The sequence below is a fragment of the Vicugna pacos genome, chromosome 22 (assembly GCF_048564905.1).
Source record: "Vicugna pacos chromosome 22, VicPac4, whole genome shotgun sequence".
Taxonomy (NCBI): domain Eukaryota; kingdom Metazoa; phylum Chordata; class Mammalia; order Artiodactyla; family Camelidae; genus Vicugna; species Vicugna pacos.
Window position 1 is genome coordinate 28,039,861 of NC_133008.1, and position 17,871 is coordinate 28,057,731.

At 52.7% G+C, this 17,871-nt stretch overlaps 1 protein-coding gene across 2 annotated transcripts in view; it reads left to right on the top strand.

The window, feature by feature from the left end:
- INSR (insulin receptor) overlaps positions 1-17,871 on the top strand; it is a 112,687-nt gene that overhangs the window by 89,646 nt on the left and 5,170 nt on the right. The window contains exons 12-21 of one of the 2 annotated variants that reach the window (XM_031689832.2): positions 1,543-1,817; positions 2,714-2,853; positions 6,374-6,533; positions 9,958-10,060; positions 11,215-11,282; positions 13,889-14,133; positions 15,159-15,269; positions 15,358-15,517; positions 16,893-17,022; positions 17,317-17,451. In XM_031689832.2, the coding sequence (XP_031545692.1) occupies positions 1,543-1,817; positions 2,714-2,853; positions 6,374-6,533; positions 9,958-10,060; positions 11,215-11,282; positions 13,889-14,133; positions 15,159-15,269; positions 15,358-15,517; positions 16,893-17,022; positions 17,317-17,451 (1,527 nt within the window). The remainder of the gene's footprint in view (positions 1-1,542; positions 1,818-2,713; positions 2,854-6,373; positions 6,534-9,957; positions 10,061-11,214; positions 11,283-13,888; positions 14,134-15,158; positions 15,270-15,357; positions 15,518-16,892; positions 17,023-17,316; positions 17,452-17,871) is intronic. The other variant, XM_031689833.2, reaches the window with a different exon arrangement.

The following is a 17,871-nucleotide window of genomic DNA, read 5'->3' on the forward strand; positions in this document are numbered from 1 at the left end:
CTGGGGAGAAAAATCAATTCTAAATTGCTGAGATACAAACTTTTACAGATAAATGAGAAAGATTGTTTCAGATCATTTCAAGAAAACTCACTGGCACACAGCAAATCAGGGTAGATCGATAAAAGGTTGATGTCCTTTGCTGAGGGATCATTGCAGGAACAGGAAGGCGGAAGGTCCTAGAACTTCATGGAAAAACAGAGGACCAGGGCGGGCTATTCCTTAGAGAAACACAAAAGAATCAATAAAGGAAAAAAAGAGTTTACACTCAGCAGTACAGAGAGGAGCCAATAAAGCAGCAGAGTGGTGCTTCCAAAAAAAAAAAAAAAAAGCGTCAGGTTGCAAATCTGAAAAAGGGAAAAAAGAAACAAAACAAAAACTCCTGTTAACCTTCAGCACGGCTGAGATTAGCCCGGGGCGCGGTTTCCTGGGCTGCCGCTGAGACCGCAGGTCCCCGCGAAGCGTCTGGAGGGCGCCCGCGGGCCAGGAGGCACAATCAACTCATTTCTCTTCTTAGAATCGACTTCAGGGACTAATAAGACAATTGGACAGTGATCAAAGCAATATTTATAAGAGAAAGAAAAAATTAGGGCTACGCTTATATTAAAAAAGGAAGAGGATGACTAAGTAAGCTTGTGGCTCATGCATTAAATGGAATATTCTACCGTTTTCCAAGTTTTCTGCAACACGCCTGCGGTACTTTCCTAACAAAGAGGGGAAACCCTCACACTGAAAAAAAAAACAAACAAAGCATAAATTCTGTCCTACTTAAGACATTAGGTTTTAAGGAATCTATTTCAGAAAGCTTCCAATACAGCAAGTGAGCAAAGTGGATTATAAAACTGGCTTGGTCCCCATTACACTCATACAGAATATTTATAGAAAAAGTAACACTAGGACACAGTGGGCCATGGAATAATGAGTAATTTACATTTTATTTAGACCTTTTTTTGTATTTATTATTTTTTAGGCTATCACATTTTTCTTCATATATCTATGTAAGGGGGGCAGAATAGGCCAATGGCATAAGCGGGTTTTGTTTCAGTTACCCCTAGCAACCTGTGTGATACGAGTCTTTTACCAAGAATTGAGGTTTAATCACTCAAGTTAGGCAGATGTCCCGAGTGGTCATAAGGGTCAGTAGGTGCACTTCTCCTGTTTAAACTGGTGATGGCAATAGCTGGGACCGTTCGGCAGGGCGTCCTGAAATGCCAGGCTCTTGCACGCTTTTGGCATTTTGTTTTTAACACTGACCCTGGGTGGACTATTAACCTGCAAAGTGAAAATCTGAAATCAAGCATGTGGAGGGGACTACTGGGATGTCTATGATGGATGGTCCTGGGTACCCTCTCCCCCCATCTTGGGATGAACCTCCCTGTCCTTCTCTGAAAGCTGCTCTGGGTTGTAATTCCTGGAAATCTGCATTTTAATCTATGGGCCCCTTTGAATATTGCTGCACCACGGTCCTTGGTTTTAAGCCTTTATTCCCCAGCAGCATGTAGAGATGGTGACTGAGGGACCACGTGTGTCCTACTGTTGTGACAGGCCGTCGCGGAGACGCAGGGCCCTGGCTGACATGGGGAATGGCACAGCGGCCGTGCCCACGCTCCCGGGGTTCCCCAACGCCTCCTCCACCAGCACACCCACCAGCTCGGAGGAGCACAGACCCTTCGAGAAAGTGGTGAGCAAAGAGTCACTGGTCATCTCGGGGCTGCGTCACTTTACCGGCTACCGCATCGAGCTGCAGGCTTGCAACCAAGATGCCCCCGAGGAGAGGTGCAGCGTGGCCGCCTACGTCAGCGCCAGGACCATGCCCGAAGGTGGGTTGGCTCATCGGGGGGCCAAAAGCAGCCCTCCACCCTCTCGTCAGCAGACATGCGACTTTAACCCATTTGCCTTAATCATTTAAAATTTCCCCCAGCTTTATCGAGATACAGTGGACATATTCCATTGCATAAGTTTAAGATGTACCGTGTGTCAGTTGGATACACTGACATATCGCAACATGATGACCGTGGTAGCTTTAGCTCACAGCTCTGTCACATCACATAATTATCATTTCTCTTTTGTGGTGAGAACATTTCAGTTCTCTCTTAGCAGCATTTACGTACACAGTACAGTATTATTAACTCCAAACACCATGCTGTACATCAGATCCTCAGAACTTACTCATAATACGAGTGGAATTTTGTCCCCTTTGACCAGCATCGCCCGGTTTCCCGCCCCACCTCCTCGCCTCACCCCGCCCGGCAACCACCATTCCATTCTCTGTTTCTACGAGTTCAGCCTTTTCAGACTCCACGTATAAGTGAGGTGGTACAGCATTTGTCTTTCTCTGGCTGATTTCACTTGACATAATGCCCTGAAGGTGCAAGCATGTTTGCTTTTATTAGTTTTTAATGACATGAGTCCTGCATAGCCATTACATAAACTTCAGAAGTACACACAAATCATGAGAAAAATAAAGCGCAATTAAGAAATACACATGTGTAGTGTATTAGGGTTCTCCAGAGAAAATGAACCAACTGGATGTGAGACAGACAGACAGACATAGAGATGCAGGTAATCCCGTGGGGTGAGTTTTATGTCTGTTTCCCGACAAGGGGAATGGAACACGGGACAGTCGCGTGACCCGCTCGAGGCGGCTCAGCTGGTTGGTGGAGGTGGGATTTAAGCCGGGGCGCGGGTCTCAACCTCTAACCATCGCTCCCCGCAGCCAAGGCCGATGATATTGTGGGCCCCGTGACCCACGAAATCTTCGAGAACAACGTCGTCCACCTGATGTGGCAGGAGCCCAAGGAACCCAACGGCCTGATCGTGCTCTATGAAGTGAGTTACCGCCGGTACGGCGATGAGGTAAGGCCCTGGTGCTTGGCCGTGTGCCTTCAGGGCGGATCGGCACCTCCTCCCTCTTCCTAAATTCTGGTCCTCATGCTCCTCTCACTAGATGCTCTGTCGTTAGGACTCAAAGCCCCGACTTTCCAGGGAGATGGGTCAGAAATGCCAACCTACAAATCTGATTTCCTGCCTCAGTTTCACACGTTGAATTCTAGCCCTCCTCCGCACGCTGACTGACGGCTGTCTGCATGTGCGGCCCTTCCAACCTGACAGGAGACTCATTTCACTTAAGAGACAGCCGTCTGAGTCTGGAATGAGTCACTGAAAACGATAAAGGGCTTTTTGTTGGATGCCTCTCTTTACTCCCAGACACAAGGTGTCTGCAAGGTGATGGGCCAACGCAGAGGTGCACAAGGTGCGGCCTCTAAGGAGAAGCTAAGGTGTCCTGCCGGCTCACTGCGTGCCCTGCCCGAGCGCGTTAAGCGCTTTACATGCAGCATCTCATTTTCCCTATTTTACCACATGTGAGACGTTGACAGGAGGCCCCGTTACCCCTCTGGACCGCTAAGAAAGGAAAAGCTGCTGCCAGTTGTAATCGTAAGGTGGCGTTGCCAACTGTAAGATGCGCTCCAATTGCAGAAATGTCAAGCACTCCCGGGGCTTGGACCTGATAGAGGACAGCTCCCCCCTTTACTGGGTGACTTCAGGTAGATAAGTCAGGTCACCTCCCTGGGCCTGACCCAGAGGCAACACCTGGCCCTCAGTTGAGCCGTTTGCAATGATCCATTTACACCTCACAATGACCCCAGGAAATGAAACCTGCCAGTGTCTCCATTTATGGCTGAGAGGATGGAAAGTCGGGGAGCTGAATGGACTTGCTCAGGGTCACACACACTCAGCCCTCAAACCCAGACCTTTGGGCTCTGGCGCCTGCCGTCTGCAATGAGGGCGATCATGTGGGTCAGAGGTCATTTCATAAAGGGCCAAAGAGCCAGTATTTTCAGCCTGGGGAGCCACACGGTCTCTGGATCAACTGGTCAGCTCCGAAGCAGACACAAGACAGTGCGGAGAATGAACGGGAGTGGCTGTGCCGATAGAACTTTATTTACAAAAGCAAGCAGTGGGCTGGATTTAGCCTGCGGGTCATAGTTTGCCAACCCCTAACAGAGGTTGTAACAAAACTGCCTGATTTCCTGGACGTCAGGGGAGAGTCATTCTGTAACCAGGTGGGCTCAGCATGGCTTCCCCTAGTCAGAGAGGGCGGCTGAACTCCCTCTGTTTTCCCTCCTCGACCACGTCTGCTGTTGATGTGCAAATACTCAGCTCTGATGATGATTTAGAACTGAAACCAGCAAACGGTGACCCCTCGGCTAGTTTTTGTATGTCCTGCAGAGAGTAATCCAGAGGAACAAGGAAGAATGTACATCCGCACGAGTCCAGGGGCCAAGCCCAGAATCAGGATGGCAGGGGAGCCCTCAGGGGTGCGTAACGGGAGGCATGATTCTTAGGGGGCCATGATCGCAGAGCTTATTAATACATTAGCCCCTATATACAAACCCCATATGTCCCAAGGAAATAATTCAAAGTTGGGGGTGGTGGCAAAGCTTTATGCATAAGATATCGCCACTAGCAAAAATCACAGGCCACTAGACGTCTACCCACTGGAGGATGGAAACGTAGAGGCGGTATAGCCCTGAAACTAGTGGATGTACGCCCTTCGGAAACCACGTCTGGGAAGCTCTTTGTCCAGTGTAATGTAGAGGCTGAGGTTACAGGCTCTGGACTTCAGATCCTCCAAGCCGTTCTCCTTCCTTTGGCACCAGCATCTAAGAACCACCCCCCAAACTAGCTTATGACCAAAGGGGAGCTGCTTAGCTCCCGTAATTGAGCAGCGGAAGGAGTTCAGGCGCAGCTGCCTTCCCTCACACCTCGCATTAGGACCCTCGCCCCTTCCCCTCCCTGCCCTGGGAGAGCCTGGTCCCAGAGACCACTCCCTCCCTGCAAAGAGCATCGATCGATTTTCAGTCTTTTCGTGTGTGCACTTATATCCTTCGCTTCAGTATGTTTTTGCAGGTTTGAGCTTTTTTATCTTGTTTGCACAGACTTTTCTGTAACTGGCTCCTTCACTCTTGATCAGATTTGCTTCTTGTTTTGCTGTTTTTTTTCTCTGGGTTTTTTGGTGCCTATGGAGAGAGGTTCTGGCTTTTTCTGTTCCCGCCCCTTGAGGTGTCCGGGATACACGGGCAGCTTTGGAGGATGCATTTCCCCTTTATCCCGGATAGCAGCTACCTTTGGTTTCTATATTTGCTTCTTTGTCCCTTTCCACTTGGTGACTCATCCTACTTGGAAGAACCTTTGGACTGGAGTCCCCACCCCTGCCGCCAGCTCAGTCTGTTTTCTTGCTGTTATTGTCACATGATAAGCATGGGGAGTTTTACGTCTCTCTCCCTGCCCCCACGCCCCCCTGACATGTTCCAGGCCAGTTCTCTGCATGCACTATTAGCTTGGAGCTGTTTTGGAAATGTTTCATGATCAAGATGGGAGGGGAGCCCTCAGGGGCCGATGTGCGCAGGTTTCATGGTCCTGTTGCCCAGCGAGCCTCACGCCTCTTGTCATCAGCCCTGGGTTCCTGTTTTACATGTTTGCTGCTGGGCTGTAGCTGCTTACTTACCTCCTCTCTTCTTACCAGACATTTAGGTAGATCCTAACTCTTTCAACGATGGCAAAATAAATAAAATCAGATCGAAAGGTTGCACCAGGAGAAGGAAGGCGTTTTAACATTAAGCCTGTGTATCCATTTGGTTTTTAGGTGATTTAAGCAACGAAGGTCCCTTCTTTCCCCTGCTTCTGGAGACTTCATGGTGGCTTCAAGGAGAACTTTAGGAGCCAGAAAGTTCAAGGGCTGCCCTGCCACTCACCAGCCGTGAGGTCAGGGACAGACCATTCGGCTCCCCGGCCAGGGGAGGGCAAACTACTTATGGAAGCCTGTTTTTGTACAGCTCGTGAGCTGAGAATCACTTACACATCTTAAAATGGTTGGAAAAAAAAATCAAAGGCAGAACAGTATCTTGTGATACATGTAAATTTTGATGAGGGTCCGCTTTCAGCATCCACAGTGTCTCACTGGGCATCCAGTGCGCCTAGCTGTTTACAAATCATGGATTCAGGATTCCTCTCTGGCTGCTTCTGAGCCGGGATGGCAGGGTGGAGTTGGTGACAGGGATCCTGTGGCCCCTTGAAGCTGAAGATATTCACTATCTGGCCCTTTACAGCAAAAGTTCACCGACCCCTGCCCTGAGCCTCAGTTTCCTCGTCTCTAACCTGAGGCTAAGCACAAGGCTGTTGTCAGGATTAAATGCCTGGATGCGGCCACGTGCTTGGCTGTGGTTTGGGCAGATGGGCTGCTACCGTCATGACCTCTACATCTGTGCCTTATCCGTAGAGCCAAGGCTCGGGGACTCCTTGAGTTGCTTTCCTGTGACACTGGCTGTGCCTTTCTCCCTCCGTGCCACCGCTGAGAGGCGTCCTTGTGTTTCAGGAGCTGCACCTCTGCGTCTCTCGAAGGCATTTCGCCCTGGAGCGGGGCTGCAGGCTGCGCGGGCTGCCGCCCGGGAATTACAGCGTGCGAGTTCGGGCCACCTCCCTGGCGGGCAACGGCTCCTGGACAGAAGCCACTTATTTCTATGTGACAGATTATTGTAAGTCTGCGCGGCCGCTTCGACCGGTAGGGTCTGTGCTTGGCTCTGGGCACAGCAGAGCATTTCAGAGGATGCGTGGGGAAGCGTGGAGGCTGTGGGCACTGGCCCTGACTTGAGCCTTGGCTCCACCGGCTGCCGCTGTGTGACTGGGGCAAGGTCCTTGCCTTCTCTGAGCCTGCACTCCCTCATTTGGCTGTGGGTGTAATAATAGGACCACCTCTGGAGAAGAAGGGAGGTTTCCATGACGTGACTGTCAAGTGGCTGGCCCAGGGCACATCTGATAAACACACTCCCGTTCCTGGTGTCTGAACCTTTTTTTCAGATGGGCCGTGCCCTCCGAGGGAGGCTGTGGGAGCTCACCTCCTCAGCCTTGGGTGTGCTGTCAACATGCTGGCCATGAGTGCTGCTGTTGGACAAGCTGGACCCACCGCAGACAGCAGGGCGGGGAGAGGTGGGCAAGGCTGAGCCGGTCAGGGAGTGCCTCCCGGAGGTGGTGACATCTTGGTGGAAACCTGGAAGAATGTCTGAGTCGGGGCAAAAGAGCATGTTCAGCCCGACTCATGGTAGGAACTTGGATGAGTGAGCAAACACATGACTTGGAAGGAGGGAAGACTCTAGACCAGGAGGAACGGGGACTTGGGTGGGAGGGGGGAGACGGAGCCTCTGCTTGGCTGGCGGAATTTTCAGGTTCTAGGCCTGGGGGGAGGGCGGAAAGTGGGAAGTGATTTCTTGCTGCCGTGGTTCTGGCCAAGGTCAGGGAGAGAGTGGGTGCTGTGACACCGGCCGGACACACTGTGCTGTGAGTCGGGTGCTGTCTGCCGGAGGTGGCGCAGACTCTGCAAGTTAAGGAGCCCAGTTCCCAACAAGACCGCCCTCCCGTCAGACGCCAGGTCCAAGTCTGGGGCCTCCAGGCCGCCAGCGCTTCCGACTGGCTACAAACTCGTGGGCTATCACGACCCCTTCAGATTTGGCCGTGTGCTAGAATGGCTCACAAGACCAAGGAAAACGCGGTTTCCAGTGACAGTTTTATTATAAGGGATGTAAGTCAGGACCTCCCAGCTGAAGAGCCCTGTAGGGTGGGAGCCAGGAGGGTCTGGGACCCAGCTCCCTTGTCCTCGTCCCACGGAATCAGGACACATCACGTCACCCTCCTGGCGCGGTGATGTTCGTCAGCCCGGAAGCTCCTCTGAACTTTGGTGAACAGAGTTTTTATTGGGGTTTCATTATACGGGTGTGACTGATCGGATCGTTGGCCACGTGACTGGATTCCACCTCCAGCCGCCTCCTCCGTGTGAAGGTCAGGCTGAAAGCCCCACGCCTCTAACGGCGTGCTTGGTCTTCCGGCGGTCAGCCCCCATCCCGGTGGTCAGCCCCCATCCCGGGCCCTCTCCTCTCTCGGCACAGATTCAGGTGTGTTCCCGGGGGCTCATCGGTAACAGAGACACTTCTAATACTCAGGGTATTTCAAGGATTTGGAGTCCCTGTCTTAAGAACCAGGGACACCATGAATAAAATTCAAAGGCACATGTCAAGGTGGGAAAAATATTTGTAATATCACTGACAAAGAGTTAACATCCTTAATATAAAATAACTATATATATGTATATATATGTATCTCGTATGAGTAAGAAAGATATGTCCTAACATAAAAATAAGCAAAGAATATAAATAACCGATTTAAGATGATTTGAAAAATAAGAAACACAAGCGAAAAATGTCCGGCCTCACTCAAAACCATAACAAGAGATAAAAAAGCAAATTAAAACAAGGTGTAATTTCTAACTTACCAAATTGGCAAGATTTCTGTTTGTTTCTGTCTTTTAATGACCTACGTAGTGTCATCCGAGAGTGCCAGCGCATGGCCCTTCTTTGTCATGGTAGGTGACTGCTAAAATGTAGTACTTTAATAATACGTATCAAAAAAATCTTACGAAGGCTCTTACTGTTTCAGCCAGTGGTGCTGGGTTCTAGAAATTTATCCTAAGGAAATGATCGTAGATGTCCAAGAAAGATAAATGTTCAAGGAAATCCAGCACAGCTTACTAACAAGAGCAAAACATCTGGAGAATTAAATGTTCAACTCATTAGATTACTTAAAAGAAAAACTCTGTTAAATAACAGGGAAGCCAGCAAGACACCCGGGGTGCAGAATTTAGAGAGGCGCTCACCGTCATGGCCCAGAGCAAGGGTTCCTCTCAAATTCTGCACCCTGGGTGCCTCCCTTCCCTCAGTCTAGTTCTGGCAGCCCCTGGAACCTGGGGAGTAAGCGGGACAGCGGGGTTTGGGGAGGCAGAGATGGGGAGAAGGGGACGGCATGGCTCTCATATTCTGCCCTGAGATGTGCTGGGTCCTGAGCACTTGGTAGCTTCCAGCTTTCCCCCCCTCCTAAGGGGCGGGGAGGAGGGACACCCCGTCGACAACTGCACATGACCAGATGGTTTCCATTTCTCAAGTCACATTCAATCATCAAATATTTACGGAGGCTTTCTGAATGCCAGGAGCCACCGGAGATGGGAGGAGGCAGTTGGCTGTCAATACAGGGAGGTCCGGGAGGACGAGATATCTCAGGATAGAGCTGGCCACCAAAGACAGCTCAGGGCAGTGGTCAAGAACTCACTCAGATTGCCCGGGTTCAAATCCCTGCTCCCCTGTGGATCAGCTCTGGGACTTTGGGCAAGACCCGTCACCTCTCTGAGCCTCTGTTAACTGGTGTTGGTCGCAGCATCTCACACGCTGGCGTATGGGATGATTAATTAAGATCACCTGTCAAAGCGTCTAAACGCCGCCGGGTGTGGTGGCAGGCATTCAGCAAGCTGCTCTTGTGGAAGACCCGAAGGACCCGGTTTCTCCTCTGACTTTTCAGAACTCGTTTTCCTCCTGGGCTTGGAAGCGTCTGAATACATGTTTATAATTTCAGACAACTTGGCCTTGCATGTGAATTAAAAAAAAAAATTAAGGCTGCGTAACATTTCCTCAACTGGTTTAGTTTTTGGTGGGAGGAGCCCCTAGCATACCCAGGGCACTTCCTGGTGAATTTTTCATCTACCATGGGTGCTGCTGGGATTAAAATATGCTATTTAATTCACAGGGTCCAGTGTGAAATGCAGGGCCCCTGGCTTAAAAATTGTTAAGACTTTCAAGGTTGTGACAGCCAAGCGTGAAACCTGGGGATGTGGCTGATGGAAACTGACCGTCGGTGGCAAAGGGAGAAAGCTGGTAGTGGGCAGGGGTCTGGGGTCAGGGACTTGCTTCCAGAATACGGGCCTCTGAGCCTGCTGCCCAGCCCCGTGGACACCAGCAGGAGAGGCTCAGGGACAGGGAGGTCGGGTGGCCCACTGTTAAAACACGCAGATGTGAGTTCTGATGTGAACTTTGATGGGAACGCATTTTGATGTGAAACATGTATTTTCTTATTCTATTTCAGTAGACGTCCCATCAAATATTGCGAAGATTATCATCGGCCCCCTCATCTTTGTATTTCTCTTCAGTGTTGTGATTGGGAGTATTTATCTGTTCCTGAGAAAGAGGTGAGTGTAAAAGGTTAACAACCAGCTCGCGCTGCATCTAAACTTACTATACATTTTACTGGTACAAAGGATGCATAGCATGTAATTTACAGATAATGATCATAATGCAACATACACTACTCTTTATCATAAACTCTCTCTGGCCAGCTGAGTCTCACCAAATGTTTTTGCCAATTGTTTTCCGCCCAAACCTTTGTAGCCAACGTATGGTTGCAGTTCACGAATGAGTGTAGTTCCAGGATAAGTGTCGACTGATACTTCGCATTAAAGAGCGAGACAAAAACGAAGATGTACATACATGCTTATCGGTAATAGGAGTGACTCTGCAGAATCAGAGAATAATTCTGAGATTATTTTCTGAGAGCACATTTTCTCAACCTTTTTGTGCCTTTTGCGATGTCATGGCTCCGGAGACGACACATTTTTAAGCTTCGTCTGCATTATTCACATTTTTGCCGTCACTTTCTCAAGCCTGGACATACAACAGAACGATAAATCAGTCTCGGTTTGTAGCGTTTGCCTACTTCTGTGGTGTGGCTGTTCCCACCGGGGCCAGTTTCCAGCTACAGACGTGATGTCACTGAGCGCAGAGTCGGGAGGAGATGAGCAGCCGCTCACTGTCACACAGTGTTTCTGCCACGCCGATGCAATAATGTAAACACGTGTGGTAACTAGGCGGGCTCAAGAGCATGGGTCCTAGTAAAGTGTATTATGATTATCAGGAAGTGGTGGCTCTTGAATAACCATCACCTTTGCTTCGTATGCAATTTACTTAATTACCAGCCCATGCGATTCAGTGTTAATAACGGCTGCATTTAACAACTGGCTTGCAAATCTCCTGAAAATTGAAAATTGTTTCTCATAAGCTGGAAAGAGATGGCTTCAGAACAGCGGTGGGTGAGCGGTTTTTAGGTGTCACGTGGAACCACCGTAAGTTACAGTTTAAGGGTGAGCACTTCCGTGGTGGCACACTTAAGTAGGCATCTGATGGGTTCCACTAAAAAAAAAAAAAGGGTCCCGCATCCTCACTCCAGAGTGTATCCAGGGTTACGTGGATGCTGCTGACAAGGGTGGCGTGTGCCCCGGGGAGGCTGGTAACCTCCCACTAGTGACCCACAGAGTCCTGTGAGGATGCCTCTGTTTTTCTCATCCAGGCAGCCGGATGGGCCACTGGGACCACTGTATGCTTCTTCAAACCCCGAGTACCTCAGTGCCAGCGATGGTGAGTGTTAGCCCCCTCCTCATGGGTGACCAGAACCCTGCTGTGCAGTTCCCTTTGCCACCATGTCGAGTGACACTCAGGGGTTGACACCCGGGACGCTGAGAAGAGGCCTCTTGTTCACTTGAGCTTGCAGACCTGCCCTTGCTTCAGAAACCCTGTTACTGGGAGCAGACAGACACCTGCTGTCTGTCTGGCACCTGTTTAGATGGGCTGATCTAGCTGGTTTGGGATCTGTGGGCTGGGCTGGGAGGCCAAGAACCTCGTCCCCCAGCCGTGGGGCTGTGCAGTCTGGGGCTTGTGCCAGAGAGTGCCAAGGGTCAGAGCCAGAGAGCAGTGACCAAATTGGCTGTCCCATCAGGGAGGTGAGAGTCGGAAGCCTAGATGGGGGCCAGGGGGTTGGGGAGGGGGGAGATAAGGAGCAGGAACGAGAGGGGGCAGACGGGAGGCTGGGTGGGTACCAGGGACGCATCTGTGGAACATGGATGGGATGCTCATGTTGGTGGTAGGAGTGCAGGACGGATGGCCATATTCCCTTGACTGAACCAAAGGCCAGTGAGTGACCCCTGTGGATAAGGCCTGGCTGTTCCTTCAGACGTGAAGGCAGCTGTTGCTTTACAAGCTTCTAAAATGCTTCATGCAGCAAAAACTCAAAAAGTGATTTTCAAAGCACGAACAGCGCTGCCCAGCGAGAGGCTGCCTCGGGATGCGGGGCAGTGCGTTTGAGGGCGCCTGGGGTTTGTTTCACACAAGTCTGGTAAGACTTGCGGTCACCGAGGTGCCTGCCATGAGGAAGAAGTTTATACTCACGGATTCCTAGGAACGAGATCAGGGCCACCGGGGAAGCACCGGGGCCCGGCAGGAGGCAAGAGCGCAAGGGAGCCTGTGGGCGAGAGCCTTTGCTGTGGCTCCCACGGGAAGGGCGAGGCAGGGCAGGGCGAGACGGGGGAGGGACTAGTTTGAACCATTTTGACAGAGTCCCGGGCACAAGGGCTGTCCCTGGATGTCCGCTCCTTGGCCCTGGGGTGATCAGGGCAGGGGCACAGCGGCCCAGATCAGGGAGGGGTTGGGGTGTGGGCTCTGAACTGGCTGGTGCAGGTATGAAAGGCGGACTCCCAGGTGAGCCATTTACTACCTGTGGGAACTGGCTGCCCCGGGACAGGCAGTGCTTCCAGAGTCAGCGGGCCCTGAAAGTGTCAGAGCAGAGACACTGGACGAGGCGGCTACCCCGGGGGGAATGTGCACAGAGCCCAGGAGCAGGAGGGCATGAATGTGGATCCAGGGCCCCCTCGCCTGCTTGGGAATGGTGTTAATGACATCAGAAACGGGGGAGCTGGCCCTCAAGGCTGCCGCTGGCCTCACAGTCAGGCTAGGCCAGGCTGTCTGCTCGCGGCTGCCTCTGCCCCCCACTGGCCCGCCTCCTTCTGGGGATGCAGCGACGGCTGAGGGCAGAAAGGTGCTCGCTGAAAGCCAGAAACTGGGGCTCATGAGTCTTTTAGGCCAGGAAGATCTGGGCAGAGGAACCACACGGAATGGTCCAAGCTCAGGGTCCCAGGGGGCAGAGTGCCCCCACCCCCACCCCAGCGACCATCTATGAGTTCATTTGGGTGCAGAGCTCCTGTCTGACCCAGTGTCCTTGCAGGAGGCACTGGTCACTGTATTGTGTTTGCTCGGGCCGCAGTAGCAAAGCCTCACAGACTGGGAGGCTTAGAAACTTAATTTGATTTCCTTGCGGTCCTGGAGGCTGGACGTCTGAGAGCGAGGTGTCGGCAGGGCCGCTCTCCTTGGCTTGGAGACAGCTGCCTTCTCCGTGTGTCCCCACGTGGTCTTCCCTGTGTGTGTGGGTCTGTCCTAATCGCCTCTTCAAGGACCCTGGTCAGATTGGATTAGGGCCTCCTCAAATGACCTCATTTTACCTCGATCCCCTCTATAAAGACCCTGTCTCCAAATGCAGCCACATTCTGAGATGCCAGGGTTAGGACTTCAACATGTGAATCTGCAGGGGACACAGCTCAGCCCACAACTGGTGCAGAGGAAGGCAGGCGCATCTTGGCTTTTCTCATGAGGACTTTGTGCATTTGTCTGAGAATCATATGCTGTGTAACAAACCACCCCAAACTTAGTGGCTTAAAACCACCACCATCTCTTAGCTCACAATTTGGTGGCTTTGCCCTGGGCAGTGCTGGTTCTCCCGGTCTCACCCAGTTGGCTGCGGCTGGTCTGCAGATCCACTGGCACTGGGTGGTCCTGGATGGGCTCACTCACATGTCTGTGGGTTGGCAGGTTGGGTGCTCCCCTGCCCCCTTGGCACTTTGCAGAAAACAGGCTTGGGTGGAGAGTAGTGTCATTTGGTGGCGGGGCTCTGCACTCAGACAGGAAGGATTGGGATGCAGGCCCATCCCGTCACTTCCTGGCCAGAACCCTGGACCAGTTGTGGCTCCTTCCCGAGCCTCCACCTGTCCTATTCTTGGCTGTGTGCCCACTGCCCAGCACAGATACTGCATCACACGTCACTTAGTGATGAACGTTTGTGAGGCAGGGCTTGGGCGGGAGGTGGCCGGGGCCCCCGCGGGAGCCACTGAGGCCACTGTGTAGATAATGAGGAGCAGTGTTCCCGTGTTCTGTGTACGTGCCGGACGAGTGGGAGGTGCCCCGGGAGAAGATCGCGCTGCTGCGAGAGCTCGGGCAGGGCTCCTTCGGCATGGTGTACGAGGGCAACGCCAGGGACATCGTCAAGGGCGAGGCGGAGACCCGCGTGGCGGTGAAGACGGTCAACGAGTCGGCCAGCCTGCGAGAGCGGATCGAGTTTCTCAACGAGGCCTCGGTCATGAAGGGCTTCACCTGCCACCACGTGGTGAGTCCCACACTGCCCCTGGGAGTGGACCAAGGCTTCCTTTTATGCCTGTTCCCTCATCCCGCCGCCTCCTTCCTTCCTCCTAGGGCACAAAGCATGAGGACACTGGGTGTGGACCCCCCTGCCTGGCCCCCCCTCTGCTGAGCATCCTAAGCTGGGGAGAGGGTCCCTCCCTTCTCGTTTCTCCGGTCCCATCCTCTCCCGTCTCACCCAGAGCCAGACCCTTTCCTGTTCCATCACTCTCCAGGATCCTCCATCTCTTCTATCTTTCTGGCTCCTCTGTAACCTTTAAACACAGTGTGGTCCACCCACCCCTATCTCCCTCCCCCCACCCGCCAAGTCAGCACAGATTTCGTCTTCCTGCTCCCACAGTGGTCCCTTAATGTCTCCTTGCCCCACACATATTAACGAAGCGCCTGTTCTGTACTGAGCCCTGTTCCCCTCTCTGGGATGCAGCACACATCTGCCCTCTCGGAGTTCCCAATCCAGCAGGTGGAGACAGAATCTAAACACAATAGGTTAATTATGTCATACGTTAGGAGGTGATGCTATGGCAAAATGGGAAAGGAGGGCAGAGCTGGGGAACTGGGAATGCAGCAGCAGCGAAGGCATGTCTGAGCAGAGACTTAAAGATGTAGGGACTGAGCTGCAAATAGGGAACAGAGGGTCAAGCAGAGGGAGCAGCTGGTGCAAAGGCCCAGAGGTGAGAATGTGCCTTGAGTGCTCAGAGGCATCGAGGAGATATCCAGGGCTTTGCCCCGCTGTGTTGCTGTGGGTGGGCAGGTCTGTCTGCTCCCCTCACCTACCAGACTGTGAGTCCTGAAATCTTCCTCCCCCCCAAGCCCCCACCCAGCAAGATGTTGACCCTGGCATTTCAGCCAGACAGACCAGGGCTTCCCACAGTCCACTCAGCAGCAGGATGCTGTGTGTGATGGAGGTACCAGACAAGGAGACCTGGCTGCGTTGGAATCTTCCCACAGACCCTCATTCAAGAAGCCCCCTTCCCACCCATGCTTGCTTTGCAGGTCCGCCTCCTGGGGGTGGTGTCCAAAGGCCAACCGACACTGGTGGTCATGGAGTTGATGGCTCATGGAGACTTAAAGAGCTACCTCCGTTCCCTGCGGCCGGAGGCCGAGGTGAGCTGCCGCGAGGTACCGGGCAGGGCACCCGCTCCTGGCTGCGGGCACCAGTGTTGCTGAACACGACTCCGTGTTTTGACTTTAGAATAACCCTGGTCGCCCTCCCCCTACGCTGCAAGAGATGATTCAGATGGCGGCGGAGATTGCCGACGGGATGGCATACCTGAACGCCAAGAAGTTCGTGCACCGGGACCTTGCAGCTCGAAACTGCATGGTTGCTCATGATTTTACCGTCAAAATCGGAGGTGCGTCTGGCTTTCTGCTTTGAAATGTAGATCCCAGGACTTCTGATTTCAAGAAGGAATTGTCTGTGATGAGCACTTGAATCTTTTCTAATAGCGCAGAGGGGCAGGGTTTTGGACGGGGGCCCCATCCTGACACTGTAATTTAATTGCACTTGCTCATTGATTCACTTGTTCACTTCGTTAAGTAGCGTTTGGGCGGCCGCCGTGGTAGACGCGCCAGGTGCAAGGCTGAATACGCTGCCGTGACGTCACTGCCCCCGTGCCCGCTGCAGCCTTTACCTGCGCTGTCCAGCTCAGTAGCCACTGGCCACACGTGGCCATTTACAGTTACATAAATTTAAATTCAGTAAAATAAAATATTCAGTCCATCAGTTGCACTGGCCACCCTTCCCGGTGTTCAGTAGCCACCTGGAGCCATATTGGACAGTGCGGAGATAGGCCATGCTCATCATTGCGGAAAGTTCTCCTGGCCAGAGCTGTTCTAGACGAATGGTAAAATAGTTAACGCTTAGAGGAAAGGCCTCTCTCTGTAAGGAGGTAACATTTTAGGCAAGACTTGCAGGACTGGATGTTGACCTGGGGGAGTTACAACACATGCAAAGGCCCTGAGGTTGCAAGGATGGCTGATGTGGTGTGAATAAAATGAACGTAGAGGGGAGCAGAGAGCAGCATGAGACGTGAGGTTAAGGGGAGAGGCGGGAGCCAGACCGGGGAGGACCTTGTCCCGGTGAGTTGTGCAGACGTCACCCTACATCCCACATCACCAGTGCGAAGCAGCAAGCGGCACGTGGCTCATGTAGCTTCTCTTGGGCAGTGGGCTGTCAGGGTCAGGGCGGAGGGAGGGTCCTGCAGGTGAGAAATGGTGGTGGGCCTGCGTGCGTCCAGGGCAATGGAGAGGAGCAGACTAGGTTAGAGAGGGATGTGGAGGGAGAGCGGGCAGAACTCACCACTGTCTCCGCTGGGGGATGTGAGAAAAGGAGGTGGGCAAAGGAGGACCCAAGCCTGGGTTTCTGGCTGGGCAGCTGGGTGGCTGGTGGGGCTGTATCCAATGGAGAACAGTAGGTTGGCTGCAGAGAGTGAGAAGTTCTGTCTGAGATGCCTGTGAGGTCATGGGTGGGAAGGAAGCGTTGCTGAGCATGGGATTGCCAAGCTGCAGGCCAGAACGTCATTTCTTTGCCACTTGGTGGCTCCTTTTCCTTCCCTTTAATGGCGGACCATTCTCTCCCCCTCAACATCCTCATGAGTGCCCTCAGAATCCATTCTCAGTGGATTTGACCGTGCCCCAGGTGCGCACACGCCGGGGTGGAGCGGTAAAGATGGCAGACAGCGGGGCCACGGGCTGAAGGTTAAGAGCATGTGAACTGTTTGTTGGCAGACTTTGGAATGACCAGAGACATCTACGAAACGGACTACTACCGGAAAGGCGGCAAGGGCCTGCTCCCCGTGCGGTGGATGGCACCCGAATCCCTGAAGGACGGGGTCTTCACCACTTCTTCCGACATGTGGTGAGTCGCGGGTGGGCTGACAGCCACAACGCTGGGCTTCAATTCCAGGTTGCTCTACTAGAATGACCAGCAAGACGGTCAGGCAAAAACTGCCCTCCTCGCGGAAGGCGATGTCAGGGCTGGGGACCCTTCTGCAGCCTCTGTGACGTTTCTGTGGAACTAATCTCACAGGCATTTCTGAACCGCAGCATGGATTGTTTAAAGAACTGGCCAGCCAGGTTCTCGTACACCAAGAAGGTGTGTGTGTGTGTTTTAATGGCTTCCTTGGTACTACTTCCCAGCTGTCCTTGGCAGGTCCTTCGGCGTGGTCCTCTGGGAAATTACCAGCTTGGCAGAACAGCCTTACCAAGGCCTATCGAATGAACAGGTGTTGAAATTCGTCATGGATGGAGGGTATCTGGATCAACCCGACAACTGTCCAGACAGAGTGTAAGTGCGGAAAAGGGTGCAGTGTGTGGGCCGCTCGTTCAGAAGCCTTTGCCCTTTGCGTGGCTACTTGGGTTTGCGTGTCCTGTGTCTACATGTGCTTGTGTTAGCCCGTTGTATCTCTGCACGCACACTTGTGTTTGCACATTGTGTCACTGTACATATTTGTGTGTGTGTGTTGCATCTTTGCATGCGATGCTTTACTGCACATCGTGTCTTTGGGAGCTTGTATAGGAAACCCCGCAGTGGTGGTTGCCTTGGGAGAAGGGAGCCGGGGAGCAGGACGGTGCCTGTCCTGAGCGAAGTCAAGGTCCCCTGCGGAGTGAGGGCTGGGCGTGCAGGGCGGACCCCTAGGGTCAGTCAACGCAGCTGCACGCACCCATCGCGGGCAGGGACACGTCCAGTGATGAGCTGCAGTCCTCA